Here is a 17,023-nt window from a genome sequence, read left to right on the forward strand (position 1 = left end):
AGCTTATGTTAACTATCGTTCCTCACATTAATATTCAAACGTCACATGAACGGATAATTTCATATAAATAAAAGTTCAATATTTTAAAGTGGAGTATAATAAATAAACACCAGATTCAAAGCGACAGATTGCGGTACAATCATTATAAAACTGATTAGAATAAAATTGTTCTGGACATTGTTTCTAAACGGACCATTTACAGAACAGGAATGACCGGAAACAGATAAGACAACAGCAACAACACACTGGTCAATGGCTAACTACACGAAATTGAATAGATAATCTAAAAACAAAATTGTGTATGTTACTTTACTCGACTTTTAACGAAAAGAAAGATTGGTAGGGTAAGTAATTTGTTTTGGTTTGACGAAAACCTAGCTAACCAGCTAGCTAGCTAGACACTAACGAACATTTAGCTAGTAGAGCATACGTGACATTTGATACTTCGGAAGTTAAAAGAAATCAAACTGAAAGTCACTTTCACTTGTATTCAGTTATGATATTGCGATCTGTGATCAACTTTCAGGCATACTCCTAGGTTCTACATACCAAAAGGTAAACACAACATGATTTCTTTATGCATTTTCTCATTCCAAGTGGCGTGATGATGTTGCCATATGCTTGCTAACGTTGGTTTTTTCTCGCCTTTGCAGACCCAGTAAGGAGTCAGTATGTTCAGTTTTTTCGGACATCGCAATAAAGACTCTACCAAGAAGTCATCGTCAGAGGGCAGTACAGATGGGTTCGTGATAATAGGTGAGAAACAAATAATCAAACGTCAACCTGCTGACTAGATACTCAACGTCTAGGTGTTCAACAGAACTTGACGTTTCTGGTCGTCCTATTGCTCAGTAGGCTCAGCTCAGTTCTGAAACTACCACATTTACCGAACATCTAACAAGTTGGGCAGAACACACACACACATAAAGTAATGCTGTGATTTGTTACTGAATCCATGAAATGTGTGGATTCCACAATGCTCTACTGGTTGTACCAATCTTGTTTCATAATTAAATGACCAAGCCTCTCCTGGTTGCCTATTGATATCACCCAGAACAATGCTGTGGGGGTTGTGTGTCAAGTTGCACACAATGACATGTCCAGTGCTACTGTATTATAAAATTGAATTTTAAATGTTTCAAAGCACTGTTCACATTCAGTCAATAACATCGGTCTATATTTTTTAGTTTATCTTGTTATTTTTTACATTTCTATTAATCATTTTAGTCAACAAGACTAAATCCTGAACCTCTACCTCTACTTATAGTAAATACTATAAGCTTAAAAAGTCCACATGTAGGTTTAAGTTTGTCACCAGCATTGTCACCAGTTTGTCACCAGCATTGAATAATGTCTTTCACCACTTCTTTGAGGCTGAAATGAACCTGAAATGAAAATAAAGAGTTGCGCAAAAAATAAGTTTCCTCGTGCTCATGGGTGTGGTAATAAGTCATAACAAATTAGCATATGTTTATCATTAAGTTCAAAACGATAATATAGGATTGCTACTTGTTTTATGACGATAAATCCTGCCAATTTTAAAGGTCCAAGGCAGAAACGACCTCCTTTGGTACGTTTTCAAATTGTAAGTCCAAAATAATAAAAAATGTTATTGTTAGTCAGGAATCTCCCTCCTCCCTCTTTCCTCTACCAGGAAAGTGCAGTATAATTGGCTCTTTATCCCATGGCTTTGACTGGGAGCGCTGCTGGTGGACCTGGGTTCAAATAGTACTCAAAATAATTTCAAATACTTTAGCTGGGCTTGATTGCACTTGCCTGGCACTATGGAACCAATAAAGTAGTCGCAAAAGTGCAAACACTGTTCATCTGGCACTCCAGGCAGGCTGAAACTAACGCCAAAAGTAGTTAAAGTGATTTCAAATAGTATTTGAAACCAGGTATGGCTTTTGGTGAAGCAGTAGACACAGATGGTCAGGAGTTGTATGTTTCTCTTGGCAGACAGAAGAGAGCCAGCCTCAGAGCCAGCGTTTCTTCCTAGATAAAGGCGAAAGAGTTTGACTGAGCTCACAGATGTTTTAGTGTAAACCCAATGACTGTGCTCTGTTTAATCACATTCTCTGATTTAAAGATGCCAATGATGAGAGAGAGAGAGAGAGTGTGTGTGTGTTTTGTAAGGAGGGATCAGTCAGATAACTGATGAAACCAGGGAGTTTAAAAAGCAAATCACCAAAACTGAATTCATAGATTTACTCTGGGTGTAATCGATGTTGATAGGAGTTGTTACAGCGCGCAAATCCAACAATGTAGGACTATGCTTCAGTCAGAGTTGGGGTAGTGGCTTTCAATTTAGGTACAGTTAGGCTAGTTTGTCCCCGTTGCATTGAATGAATATTCGAAGATCATTTTCTGTGAGGATTTAAAAAAAATAGAATTTTAAATAGTTTTTACTGTATAAACTGTAAAGTGTAGCTACGTGTTTCCCTGAAATCTGCCATTACATTTGACATCTGCACCACAGCCTCTTTCCACTTTTCCAGCATTCCTGGTACTGATGGCTCCAGACCAAAGGGAACAGATGTTCTTACAAAGCTGATCTGTGGGGCTCAGTCTGTGTCCATATGACAGGGGGCATATCATGTGCCACTCCACTACCCTTTCACTTCCCCAGCCAGCGGCCTGCCGGTTGAGTATGTTGGGGCCAGGGCTGGGCTGTGGGAGAGAGCCAGTGGAATATCCCAGTGGGCAGGGAACTGGGTGGCTGGCAGCCTGATCTTCTGTGGCCCTTCTCGCCTCCATCCACATTTAGTTATTCAGACCAAGAGAACTCCTATTGGGGAAAGAGCAAGAAGGAGCAAGGCAGTGCAGTGAAAAAAATAATATTTTCAATTTTCTTAATGATATTTCAACACGATAAGGTCGAAATAAGACTCTGAAATTGTGAAAATGACAATGCCCTTTTAGTGAAAGAGCATTTTTGTATGTAAAAATATACACATTTGTGTCAACACACACACATGATGAGACTGAGCATTTCAATGGCAAAATAAATGATAAAAATAAGACTTTTTTTGGGGGGGGGGTTATTTTCTTTAAATTAACACACAGTAATTATATTAGACACACAGTGACGATTTAAAAATAACATTTATAAAGACTGCATGCGGGCTTTAAGGGAAAACAATCTGCAGAGTCCACCTCTGATGCTAGATGGAGTGATGGCTCACATTTGTCAGGGGGTCATGGAGTCGAATCTCATTTTACCTCAGAAGATTAGCAAATTAGGTATTACAATAATGTCCTTTGACAAGGTTTGTATCCTACATCAGGCAAATCTCTCCCCAGTCTAAGCTGTTAATTTGTAACACCTAATATTTTCTCCTCCATTCCGTCAGATGGAATCCAATAAGAAAGGATTTGTTTTATTATCTCTGAAGTCATGAAGTCATCTCTGTGATCCAAGTCTAGGGCCTTCAGTCCCTCAAAGTGTGTGTGTGTGTGTGTGTGTGTGTGTGTGTGTGCGTGTGTGTGCGTGTGTGTGTGTGTGTGTGTGTGTGCACCTGCCTGCAGCTGACACTCTTGATGAGTGGTGCTGGTTGACTGCTGAAGTCATGAGCAGCTGCCTGTGCCTCTTCTGGGAGCCCATCTCCCTCTCTCACAGGCTCTTAACCCAGCCGGCAGACAGACAATAGCCTCACTTGTATTTGGATGGCTGTCAGTGTCTACAAGGAGTCTCTTTCACTAACATCGTGTTCAAAGGCCTACACCCCCACACCACATTCATTTTAACATTTGTCCTCAGATGTTACTTTTCCATGTCTGATGTCTTTATTTAGCCAGGATAGTAGTCTACTCAGTAACAATTGCCATTGTTTTCCAGGGAGTCCTAAAGTCATTGCAGGTAATGCAAGGATGGGTGTGCATGTGTGCATCATGCATGTGAGTTCATAAGTGTTTTAGTAATTGATCACTGGTCATTACCCGAAGATTGTGAAATAAATGTGAGGCTACTAACAGTGTCCAGCATTACTAGAGCTGGTTTGTTCTGCACTGGCAAAGATGTTTACGAGAAGCCTGCTAGCCTGACAAGCTGCATGTCATTGACAATGTCCACGCTCTGAGCAGGTCACACAACTCCAGCACGAATCATGACTTAACGTGATGTCATTGACAAGATCCACACTGCACAGAGCAGGTCGATGCGGAATGTAATGAGCTCCTTTTCATTCCTCTTCACTTGATCAGCACGTGATCCAAGCCAGAACCTTAGGCCTCTCTCCTGACCTGACACTGTTCAGACAAGTTTTTATTTTAAACATTAAAATATATATATATATATATACACACACACACACACACACACACACACACACACACTACCGTTCAAAAGTTTGGGGTCACTTAAAAATGTCCTTGTTTTCCATGAAAACATACATGAAATTAGTTATAGTCAAGACGTTGACAAGGTTATAAATAATTATTTTTAATTGAAAAAGTAATTGTGTCCTTCAAACTTTGCTTTCGTCAAAGAATCCTCCATTTGCAGCAGTCTAGTTGGCATTCTAGTTGTCAATTTGTTGAGGTAATCTGAAGAGATTTCACCCCATGCTTCCTGAAGCACCTCCCACAAGTTGGATTGGCTTGATGAGCACTTCTTACGTACCATACGGTCAAGCTGCTCCTACAACAGCTCAATAGGGTTGAGATCCGGTGACTGTGCTGGCCACTCCATTATAGACAGAATACCAGCTGACTGCTTCTTCCCTAAATAGTTCTTGCATAGTTTAGAGCTGTGCTTTGGGTCATTGTCCTGTTGTAGGAGGAAATTGGCTCCAATTAAGCGCCGTCCACAGGGTATGGCATGGCGTTGCAAAATGGAGTGAAAGCCTTCCTTCTTCAAGATCCCTTTTACCCTGTACAAATCTCCCACTTTACCACCACCAAAGCACCCCCAGACCATCACTTTGCCTCCACCATGCTTGACAGATGGCGTCAAGTACCCCTCCATGTTCTTCTTTGTGATCCGAACACCTCAAACTTAGATTCGTCTGTCCATAACACTTTTTTCCAATCTTTTTTTGTCCAGTGTCTGTGTTTTGCCAATCTAAATCTTTTCTTTTTATTGGCCAGTCTGAGATGACTTTTTCTTTGCAACTCTGCCTAGAAGGCCAGTGTCCCGGAGTTGCCTCTTCACTGTTGACATTGAGACTGGTGTTTTGCAGGTACTATTTAATGAAGCTGCCAGTCTGTTTCTCAAACTAGACACTCTAATGTACTTGTCCTCTTGCTCAGTTGTGCACCGGGGCCTCCCACTCCTCTTTCTAGAGCCAGTTTGCTCTGTTCTGTGAAGGGAGTAGTACACAGCATTGTACGAGATCTTCAGTTCTTGGCTATTTCTCACATGGAATAGGCATCATTTCTCAGAACAAGAATAGACTGTCGAGTTTCAGAAGAAAGTCCTTTGTTTCTGGCCATTTTGATCCTGTATTCGAACCCACAAATGCTGTTGCTCCAGATACTCAACTAGTCTAAAGAAGGCCAGTTTTGCTTCTTTAATCAGGACAACAGTTTTCAGCTGTGCTAACATAATTGCAAAAGGGTTTCCTAATGATCAATTAGGCTTTTAAAATGATAAACTTGGATTAGCTAACACAACGTGCCATTGGAACACAGGAGTGACGGTTGCTGATAATGGGCCTATGTAGATATTCCATAAAAAAATCAGCCGTTTCCAGCTACAATAGTCATTTACAACATTAACAATGTCAACACTGTATTTCTGATCAATTTTATGTTATTTTAATGGACAAAAAATGAGCTTTTCTTTCAAAAACAAGGACATTTCTAAGTGACCCCGAACTTTTGAACAGTAGTGTACACACGTTTGCTAGTCCAGGTTCACTTGCAGTTATCCAAACACAGTCTTTTCACAATGTTGAATGTGAAAACATGCAGCTTTACAATAATGTGAAGTCAAGTACAACTGACATGACCTGTCCTCTGTATCATCAAGCAGAGGTGTGTGTGTGTGTGTGTGTGTGTGTGTGTGTGTGTGTGTGTGTGTGTATATATATATATATATATATATATATTTTCTTGCTTTTGCCTGGTTATCTCCCTCTCCTCCTGAAGGATTTAGTGATTGGGAGGAATAAACTCCTGCACGCTATTGAGCAGATGACGGATGCATGCTCTGTGTGTTACTGACTGAGAGAACAGGAAGGAGGGGCCTCTGTCTTAACTGACTGAGCCCAGAAACAAGGCCATGCATGTACAATGCTGACGACACATAACGAGGAGAACACAGGCTAGGCTTACTTTACATGGCATTATTTAGATGCCCCTGTTATCCTAGAGGACTTGCTCTGGAGGTGAACAATACCTACCATGCCAAGAATTCATTCACAGATGTGGATGGAAATGTGGGCTAAATCTTGTGATGAAATTGTGGGAACTTACTTTTGTAAGTTACTTTTTTGTACCTGTTGGACTAAAGGGGGCAAATCAAAGCTTTAAATACAATGCATAGAATGAATTAATGTTGCATACTTATATGCCTCAAACATTGATGGAAATATGAATATGATAATGGCAAAGTAAGACAAGACAAAATATTTTTATTTAAACAGATTTTAAAGCTGCAATATGTAGAACTTTTTGGGCAACCTGATAAAATTCACATGCACAATGTAAGTTATAGATCTGTCATTCTCATTGAAAGCAAGTCTAAAAAACTGTAGATCTGTTCTATGTCCAGTATTTCTGTGCTTCCGTTTTTTAAGTTCAGTTTTTGTGTCTTTTACATTAGGTTTTGTACACAAGCTTCAAACCGCTAAAAGAAAATACAATATTTTTGGTTATGGAAAATATATTTCACAGCGCTTTAGGTGGTACCATTATTCTCTACACAATACGTGCTTGTTTTGTCACAAACTGAAATTAAGTGAACCATTTAGAATTTTAGCTACCAGGAAATGATTTCTGCATAGTGCATCTTTTTAAATAAAAAAATAATCGGAATTTGAGGTTACTGAAGCTGAGGGACATTGTACTACTAGACTGGAGTAAGCTGACAGATCCCATATCGATCCTGTGCAGAGTAACGCAACCTCTGTTTTATCATGGGGCTCTGGGCCTCCGTTCCCTTGCATGGAGATCATTTACCCTCTATAGAGAGAGACATTGGGTGACTGGAGACACTGAGCTCAGATCAAAGGAATCTGGTGAGATCAGGGAGGATGACGTCATGCTGCAGAAAGAGTTCAGTCCCAGAGGAAACGGAGAAGAGGAGTGGAGATGGCAATGGTTACAGAGGAGACGAAGGAGTGAGTGAGCGAGGGAGGAGAGGACATTGACAATGTGCAGTTAATTAGTCTAGTTACTAAGGTCCAGTAGTTGTCCCCCAGATGACATGATGCAAGAGGAATGGGGTTGGGAACACATGCTAGGTTACACCAGAGAGAGTAATGGGGTTGGGAACACAGGCTAGGTTACACCAGAGAGAGGAATGGGGTTGGGAACACAGGCTAGGTTACACCAGAGAGAGGAATGGGGTTGGGAACACAGGCTAGGTTACACGAGAGAGAGGAATGGGGTTGGGAACACAGGCTAGGTTACACGAGAGAGAGGAATGGGGTTGGGAACACAGGCTAGGTTACACGAGAGAGAGGAATGGGGTTGGGAACACAGGCTAGGTTACACCAGAGAGAGGAATGGGGTTGGGAACACAGGCTAGGTTACACCAGAGAGAGGAATGGGGTTGGGAACACAGGCTAGGTTACACCAGAGAGCTGCAGGCATGCTCTGGTCCACATAGTGCTCTGTGGAACAGTATTACTGTGTTACTAACTGTGTTAATGCTGTGTAATCCATTATGTGATCAGAATGCCACTCCACTCGTTAAACCACATCTAATCACCCAACTAACCTGCTTTTCCCGAAGAGGGAAAAAATACTAATGACTTCTGTTCTGAAGACCACAGGGCAAGTAGGCCATTGTAGATGGGGCTTGTAGTGGGTCTCGTGCACATGTACGTTGATGAAGAATCCAGGCCTAGGCCCGTGGTGTTTAATGAAATATTATCATTCATTTTTTTCCCTCTCCAGGAGAAACTGTGGAAGAACAGAGGAAGAAGATCCAGAATGCTAACATCGGCAAACCATCATGTAACGTTATTGTGCAACCATCAAAGGTGATTGTCTTTTATAACCAGGGGGCAGTGCTCTGCAGAACATGCAGTATAACATTCTTTATGGGCTCTGGTCTAAACTACAACACTATGTAGGAGAAAGGCCGATGGAGTGTCATTTAGGACCCAACCTGGGTGATGTTACTCAAAACTACGAAGTGGTTCGTCTCGCAAATGCTGTCCTCAGTACCAGGAAACACAACTGTTGTAGACTTAGACAGACAGCAGTGAGACTAACTGGCTGGCTCATCCTCCCTTCATATAGTCTGCCTACAGTCTGCTGCTGCTGTGTTGGCGACAGATGCTGAGTGGCATGGGTGTGATCCTGCACACACACACACACACACACACACACACACACACACACACACACACACACACACACACACACACAGAGACTTGAGGACCATCACATGCCACTACCATTCAGCACGCTCCATGCCTGCTACACTGGGTCTGGACTGAAGTCTGGACTGAAGTCTGGACATATGGTGGCTGTAGAAAAGCTCTATTGTGTTGCTGCTAGTTCTCTGTTTCATCTGGTTGGTCCTACTAGTCCTTGAAGTTGCCTGTGGTCATTATTATGGGTTTAATCAAGGCCAATATGTCAATGGCAGCTGTGTGTGTGTGTGTGTGTGTGTGTGTGTGTGTGTGTGTGTGTGTGTGTGTGTGTGTGTGTGTGTGTGTGTGTGTGTGTGTGTGTGTGTGTGTGTGTGTGTGTGTGTGTGTGTGTGTGTGTGTGTGTGTGTGTGTGTGTGTGTGTGTGTGTGTGTGTTGAAGCGTAAGCTGCATATGGTGACATGGCACTGCAGCTTGGCTCCCATTCAATGAGTTATCTACAGTGCTTTTGCCCCCATGTTGCGCACCTTTCACCTACATGATGTACAAACTCCTACCTCCACCAATATAAACCTGTCCTGCTTCACACACTCACCTGTGTTATGGGCAATATATGAAAAATAAGGAGGGCCAGATGGCAGGACCACTACCTACAGCGTTTTGTATTGGTTATTACACAGTGGTTAAGATGTAGCGTTACTTTCTGTGAAGTGCTAGAAGTCATGAAAAAGGAAAGCACCACACATTGCTTGCTGATCATGCTCCCAGGTGAGTCCTCGTCACCACCGTGTTTGAGAGAACAAACACTCATTCTTTTAAGGATGTTTCCGTGGTTACGTCCCAACCGAATGCTCTCTTAATTTAAGAGGAATAAGCCATTTCCTGTAACATCTTCTCTGCATTTAAGCTTTTATTCCAAGGCCCGAAGCACTGCTTAAGTCTCCAATCTAGTACTTTATGTGTACACCAAATCCTTTTGAATCAAATAAGTCAATTGAAGAGTACAAATAGTAGGCCGATTTTAATATCATGGTAGACAGGCAAGAATAATTGTATTGTGTGATGCTTGCTTGTGTTTAGTAGTGCACTTACTGGTACACTAGTTGAGTTGCTAAGGTTACGGTTTGGGACAGCACCCTAGTGACTTCCTTCCGTGGACGTTGCCGAGTTCTGAAAGCCAGTTTAAGTGTTCCTTTTTTATTGTGTAGCCTACACTTGTTTCTAAATGCAATGTCTGAAGGTGGATATTTTCTCACCTCTTCTCCTTTAGTCCTCCAGTACGACACCTACCCAGGCCCACCACTCTCCAGCCCCTGCTCCACCTTCAGTGATCGCCCCATCACCAGGGCCTATGTGGAAGCCCCCCGCGCCCATAGTGGAGGCAGCCCCGTCTCTCCCAGAGCTACTAGGAGATGTCCCATTCACCCTGGCCCCCCATGTCCTGGCCATGCAGACAGGGGGTCCTGGGTTCCCCCTCTTCTCTGAGATGCTGATGTCCCCCCAAGACATCCACCACAACCTGGCCTCCTTCACCTACGACTTCACCCTGGAGAACTCTGTGCTCGGTGACCATTGACCTGTAGATAGTCTACTTGCTGACTATGACCGCTGACCTTTTGATCTGTCAATCTCCCTTCCAATACCAGCCCTATGTCAACCCTGGGTCGTGTTCATTGGGCAGTAAACAGATAAAAATGTACTGAAACAAGGCGGGACTACCTGGGCTTGTCCAATAAGAAAGGCACATGTTTGTTTTCCTTTCCAAAGTGTTTAGCTACATTTGCCCTACAGAACACTACCTTGGACTGTCTTGGCTCGTTACGATTCAGTTCTAGTTTCAGTTCTATAGGCTCTGTCTGAGAATGGTAGTACTATAATTAATGGTAAACCTGGTTCTGGTGATGAACAGAGTTAGAAAACAGGTGTGAGTCAGGTGGGGTCAAAACTGCACCTGCCGGCAGTGATGTAGGTTACACACAGTATGTAGGTAGATGGGTACGCAGAGTTCCACCATTAAGATTGTAGACTACTAGTTCAAGGCGAATCACTTTCTGATGCGCATGTCATAGTAGTGCTGGTTCACTGTTTTCAGAACTGTGTGTATCAGAAGAGCGCTAGCTTCATGTCTGATTGGCATGCTTCATCATAGCTTTGTGTTTCATTTCAACAGTGTCTGGGTCTGTAGATTCACCTGTTGCTGTTAGTTTAGAAGTCACTGATTGACCTTTGGGTTTGCACTAATGTACGGATGAGACAGATAGTTTTCAAATCTTAAAGGAAATTACACGCATTATATTCTTTATCTGGTTACGATTTTGTTTTCTTTCTCTGCTGTCCTCACTTTTGCCAATGAAGTTAAGAACGCTTTAACAAGACATTTGAAAAAACGTTTGTGTAGCATAAGCATTTCTATAGAGGAACTATGTAGCTTTTTGATGATCTATTTTAAAATGTTAGAATATATATCCCCTATTTTTCAACATGTATTATTAGGACTCACTCGATATGGTGTCTCTTATGTGGCCTTTCTCTTGATCATCATCAGCATGGCTCTATTGAACGCAGCATGTGTTGTAACTTCCCAAACGTTGTATTTATTGTTATTTATTCTGAACAAACCACGTTTCCCCCCCAGTCTTCATGGCACAGTTTAGATTTGACAGTATTTCATGGTATCCTGTCACGTATACTGCATTCATTGCACACTGGTGAACAAATTATCTTGTGAACGCATGTGTTCAGTTACCTCTAACTGCTGTACAAATGTGAGAGGGCAAGAAAATGCTAATTATATTTAGTTAAAATACTTTAGGACTATTATTTGAAGTAAACTCCTTATGAGTTAACTCCTAAGATAACCACTCAAGAACCTGAAAAGGTGGCTCATAAGTTGCTGTTATTATCAGTGCAATGTTGTGGTATTCCACATGTGAAATCATCCATAGAGGCTGCATTTACACACGCAGCCAAATTATTCTTTTTTTGATCAGTTCTTTTGCCAATAATTGTGCAAGAAAATCTGAATTGGGCTGCATGTGTAATCGTGGCCTTACTACTGCATACATTATGAAATATTTGGGATTTACTCTTTCTGGACAATCCTTTGCTGTGTATACCTGGAAACCAAGTGTATTTATATCTGTCTGTGTTAAACGATACTGTGGATTTCCCCAGGCCTCTTCCTCTCTTTGTAATTCAATCACTGACCTAACATTGCATTTTTTGGGGGGGGGGATTCACCGGCGTGGAAGGCTACAGTTGTTTACTTTGTATTTTGGGAGGGGTTTGAGTAACTTTGTTTGTTTGGTTTACTTGGATGTATTTTGGTGGGTTTAGTTACGGTGTGGTTGTTGTGCATGTTTGCTATTAACAATACAATGTTTTCATTTATCTTGTCATTTTTAACTGAGGGGGTTCCCTAAAGATGGTTGACATGTAAAAGCATGAGTACTATGTTTTTATTAGTAGTAGCTGGTACATAGGAAATACAGTGCATTCGGAAAGTATTCAGACCCCTTGACTTTTTCCACAGTTTGTTACGTTACAGCCATATTCTAAAAGTAATTCAATTGTTTTTTTCCCCCCTCAATCTACACACAATAACCCATGATGAAAAACTGATCACATTTACATAAGTCTTCAGACCTTTTACTCACAACTTTGTTGAAGCACCTTTGGTGGTGATTACAGCCTCAAGTCTTCTTGGGTTTGACGCTACAAGCTTGGCACACCTGTATTTGGGGATTTTATCACATTCTCTGCAGATCCTCAAGCTGTGTCAGGTTGGATGGGGAGCATCACTGCACAGATATTTTCAGGCTTCTCCTGAGATGCTCGATCAGGTTCAAGTCTGGGCTCTGGCTGGGCCACTCAAGGACATTCAGAGACTTGTCCCGAAGCCACTCCTGCGTTGTCTTGGCTGAGTGCTTAGAGTCGTTGTCCTGTTGGAATGTGAACCTTCGCCCCAGTCTGAGGTCCTGAGAACTCTGGCAGGTTTGCATGAAGGATCTCTCTGTACTTTGCTCTGTTTATCATTCTCTCGATCCTGACTAGTCTCCCAGTCCCTCCAGCTGCAAAACATCCCCACAGCATGACGCTGCCACCACCATGCTTCACTGTAGGGATGGTCCCAGGTTTCTTCCAGACTTGACGCTTGGCATTCAGGCAAAAGAGTTGGTTTCATCAGACCAGAGAATCTTGTTTCTCATGGTCTGAGAGTTCTTTAGGTGCCTTTTGGCAAACTCTAAGCAGGCTGTCATATGCCTTTTTTTTACTGAGGATTGCCTTCCTTTTGGCCACTCCACTATAAAGGCCTGATTGGTGGAGTGCTGCAGAGATGGTTGTCCTTCTGGAAGGTTCTCCCATCTCCACAGAAGAACTATGGAGCTCTGTCAGGGTGACCATCGGGTTCTTGGTCACCTCCCTGACTAAGGCCCTTATCCCCGATTGCTCAGTTTGGCCGGGCGGCCAGCTCTAGGAAGAGTTTCTTGGTTAATTCCAAACTTCTTCCATTTAAGAATGATGGAGGCCACTGTGTTCTTGGGGATTTTCAATGCTGCAGACATTTTTTGGTACCATTCCCCAGATCTGTGCCTCAACACAATAATGTCTTGGAGTTCCACAGACAGTTCCTTCGACCTCATGGCTTGGTTTTTGCTCAGACATACACTGTTAACTGTGGGACCTTATATAGACAGGTGTGTGCCTTTCCAAATCATGTCCAATCAATTGAATTTACCACATGTGGACTCCAATCAAGTTGTAGAAACATCTCGAGGATGATAAAAGGAAACAGGATGCACCAGAGCTAAATTTCAAATCTCATAGCAAAGGGTCTGAATACTTATGTAAATAAGGTATTTCTGTTTATGTTTTTATAATTTTGCACAAATGTCTAAACCTGTTTTGCTTTGACATTATGGGGTAGTGTGTGTAGATTGAGGAGGGGGAAAAATGTATTTAATCCATTTTAGAGTAAGACTGTAACGTAAGTGAAGGGGTCTGAATACTTTCAGAATGCACTATATGTCATATTGGGTTAGAGGATATGTTTTACATGCTATCTGCCCTACTTACCTGCTTCTGTTTTCATAATGCTAGTACCTGACCATCAACCAAGTATTTGCACGTTATCCTGGTGTCATGTACTCAGTGTTGGGGAAGCTACTTTGAAAATATAGTTTACTTCACACTGGAAGAAGTTAAGTTACGCTTAAACTATATATTTAACTAAAGTTTATTTTGAGGTAGTTCACTACATCCAAAGTCCTTTATCATATGTAAATCTGAAATGCCATAGACAACAATTTGCAAGAACAGATCACTCTGTAGTCAGATGTTAAAATAATGTCATTTATCCAATGAATCACAACAACAACAAAATTCAAGTGAGAATTTGGGAGGTCTGATGCTGAAAAAGAAAGGAGATGATTGCCTATTTCACCCATATTTTATTTTTGGAAAAAGTGTAGTAGAACGTAGTTCCAGTAGTTTGCTACACCACTAAATGGCAAAAAGGTACTTAGCTACTGAAAACACTACCTTGATTTGAATTTAGTTCAACTACCACCAAGCTACTGCAAAAATGTAATTAAATCACTAGTTGAACTACATGTACAGTACTTCACTACTCCCCAACACTGCAAGTACTGTAACTTCAAATTGATATTAAGAGTTATGGAGGATGTTGCATGCAATAGTACATCCGGTAAACCTCTGAACATGCAGTTGTGCGTACTTTGAAAATGTGCCTACCTCTGAAGAAGTTTGAATGCCACTTTAAAAGCAAACCATTTTACCTTGTGGTATATCTGGCAAGTTTTACACCCCATTATTCTGAACCCTGTCTTCAGCTTTACTTCCTTTTCAGTCCTTGTCCAATGCCTTTTATTTTGGTTGTGTATCCTCTTTGTGTTTTAATTGTATATGCATTTGATTGTGAATCAGCTATACATAATCTTATTTGTTTGAATGTGGGTGAAAGAACTTTATCAAATTTGTACAAAAGCAGACTATTGAAAAATATGTAAACTTGTGATGATTCTTGTCTTGTTGGTAGGGAAAATACATATGGTGCAGGTTTACTACTTTTGTAATAAATGTGTTTGAACAGCAATATGTGGATTTTTAGGAAGGATCTAGATACAATAGTTTAATCTTTAAACTGTGCAGTGGTTGTTTCAATTTACTCAAACTTGTCAATGCCATGACGATGACTGGTCTAAAGCCGCGTCAAGAAAAATCGATTTGATTGGTCATCGAACTCGGGAACTCTGGTCTTTCTAGAGCTCTGACTTTCAGGCTTGAAAATCACTGACTTCATGATTTGACCTCATATTTTTCCGAGTTCCCAGTTGTTTTTCACTCGACATTAGGGCAACAGTGCAGTTGTTAACAGAAACCCAGACAACTATTCTTTTTTTTACTGAATATTCTGCACAACCCATTTCTCTGAGATTTAACTCCGCATCAATTTAACTCCGCGCCACTCAGGGCGGTCTAAGGTACTGCATCTCAGTGCTAGAGGTGTCACTATAGACCCTGGTTCGATTCCAGGCTGTACCACAACCGGCCGTGATTGGGAGTCCCATAGGGCTGCGCACAATTGACCAAGGGTGGTTAGGGCTTATCCGGGGTAGGCCGTCATTGTAAATAAGAATTTGTTCTTAACTGACTTGCCTAGTTAAAGGTTAAATACATTGGTTTTTTTTACGCTATCTCGAGAGCAGTCTACGTTGAATCTTCAGCAAACTTCAATGAATCGATTGGTGGATGCTTAGAATTTGACCAATGACCTCGACCTTACAGTATTATATTGACCAATCAGAGCTTTCCAGTGAGTGATTTTGCCACGCCCTGCTCCGTCAGCCAGTAGTTTTGACAGAGGAGGAGGAACACAGGAAAGACAGACAACATTGAGACAAAACTAGCTAGCTTTGTTGTGATTGCGCGTTTATAAGTAAAGTTCGTGGTTTAAGTCGTTTTTGTTCAATATGAAGATGTTTAATCCATACTTGTTCGAACACTTCAAAAATGACAAGTAGCAGAAAAAGTGCGAAAAATGTAGGTAGCTAAGCAGTTTACTTTCAACTAGACTTTTACAAAAACAAATGTTCCAGCTAACTTTTTTGGGGGGGAAATTACCAACTTGCTTTGTTATGTCACATTTATATACTTGAGCAAGCCAACGAAAATACTTTCCGATAACTTGAGTTTTATTCAAGACTTTACTTTGTATTTTTGGCAAGTTTTTCAACTGGAAGAGTTGCACTGTGGCAGTCAACATCATGTCGGCTGCATCATCAGCAACCAATTCAACCCAACAACAGCAAAAGAGGGTCAAGCGCAGCGGTGACGGCTCTCCAACGATCTCTCCAGCCGGCTGCAGCAACTGCAACACCACCACGATCCGGTTGCAGCCTATTCGTGCCACGGTGCCGTACCAGCTCTTGCGTGGAAGTCAGCACAGCCCAACCCGCTCCTGCTCCTCTTCGTTCGCAGTCGCGAGCAATACAGGACCGACATCGACGTCCGGTTGCAACAGTCCTGGCAGTCCGACGCAGCTGCTGCTCGCGAATTCGGTTGGAAACGGCTCAGTGGAGGGCAGGCTGGTCGCAAGGCAAAGACGATCGCCGCCGGACAGCAAGAGTTCACCTGAGCAGTGTCCGAACTCGCCTGTTTTCAAAGGTGCAGTAGTACCCGCTTGTCCATAATTTATTGCTTCCAAAGCTAAATATGCAATATGTTCCTATAACTAGCAAGCTAATTCGGTCAGATCGGGGGTCTATGCTAGACGCATCAGCATCACTAGCACGCAAACCTTATTTTGCTCAACATTGTGTGTTTATAAGCCAATCCAGATATAGCAAATAACATACCTAACCCTGAAAATGCTGTAATTTATTGCGTGTGTCGTATGAATGATTATGGACCCAGTAGCCAAATGCTGTCATGTTCAAATAATGAATTGGCATCGAGGGGATACTTCGAAAGGAGACATGCATATTAACTGTTGTTTAATTTTCAAACAATTGCTTTGGGCTTTCGATGTATGTCTCCGTGGCTATTATATTAATATGGTGATGATGCAGTTACTGTACCTGCAGGCCAGCGCGCGCCTGTTAAGTTCAATACGGGTTACATTTCTAGAATACTGGCAACGGCAACCACATACTTATTGGACATGTTAAAATGATTAACTAAATACCAATCATGATTAGTGTGACAGTCATTTATTTAGGTATTTTGTCAAATGTAAGCTTGTTTGCCGGCGCTAAGGAATGGAAAGAATTACGTAGTTGAGGGAAGGTCGTTCGTTTATGGCAACACTGAGGCCTAGCAGGAGCGAGTGCATTTCGAGACGTAAACACGAGAATTATATTGCAAGTGCTGCTCCTGCTCGTTGCAAATACGTTTTTCTAAAGCTGCACTGTTATCTGACACCTTACAGGAGAGTACTATGTACTATATTTGACAGATAAATACATCCATCTAAGAGGTGGAGTGCTATTCTTTCCCAGCACTTATGATTGCATGGA

General features: G+C 41.7%; 2 protein-coding genes across 7 annotated transcripts in view; both read left to right on the top strand.

Annotated features, from left to right (window-relative positions):
- Positions 1-171: 171 nt before the first annotated feature.
- LOC115173797 (UBAP1-MVB12-associated (UMA)-domain containing protein 1) lies at positions 172-11,990 on the top strand. Of its 4 annotated transcripts, none has more exons than XM_029732208.1 (6): positions 172-344; positions 495-555; positions 654-756; positions 3,839-3,859; positions 8,065-8,150; positions 9,757-11,990. In XM_029732208.1, the coding sequence occupies exons 3-6, from the start codon at positions 672-674 to the stop codon at positions 10,060-10,062; spliced, it is 498 nt and encodes a 165-aa protein (XP_029588068.1). In that variant the 5' UTR covers positions 172-344; positions 495-555; positions 654-671; the 3' UTR covers positions 10,063-11,990. The 4 variants fall into 4 exon arrangements, with proteins under 4 accessions (XP_029588068.1, XP_029588067.1, XP_029588066.1 ...); XM_029732206.1 differs by having other exon boundaries at positions 173-344; positions 527-555; XM_029732207.1 differs by having other exon boundaries at positions 172-555.
- A 3,372-nt stretch (positions 11,991-15,362) lies between these two features.
- The window catches only part of glcci1a (glucocorticoid induced 1a), a 40,354-nt gene continuing 38,693 nt past the window's right edge, over positions 15,363-17,023 (top strand). For all 3 annotated transcript variants that reach the window (XM_029732211.1, XM_029732213.1, XM_029732214.1), the window contains exon 1: positions 15,363-16,172. In XM_029732211.1, coding sequence (XP_029588071.1) covers positions 15,773-16,172 — 400 coding nt within the window. In that variant the 5' untranslated portion in view covers positions 15,363-15,772. The remainder of the gene's footprint in view (positions 16,173-17,023) is intronic.

The sequence above is a fragment of the Salmo trutta genome, chromosome 34 (assembly GCF_901001165.1).
Source record: "Salmo trutta chromosome 34, fSalTru1.1, whole genome shotgun sequence".
NCBI lineage: Eukaryota > Metazoa > Chordata > Actinopteri > Salmoniformes > Salmonidae > Salmo > Salmo trutta.

Excerpts from the sequence above, each read along its gene's own strand:
- LOC115173797 (XM_029732207.1), top strand. The coding sequence starts at position 672 with ATGTTCAGTTTTTTCGGACATCGCAATAAAGACTCTACCAAGAAGTCA. Across the intron at positions 757-3,838 it reads AGATGGGTTCGTGATAATAG|GGAGTCCTAAAGTCATTGCA; the intron begins GTGAGAAACAAA and ends ATTGTTTTCCAG. Across the intron at positions 8,151-9,756 it reads TTATTGTGCAACCATCAAAG|TCCTCCAGTACGACACCTAC; the intron begins GTGATTGTCTTT and ends CTTCTCCTTTAG.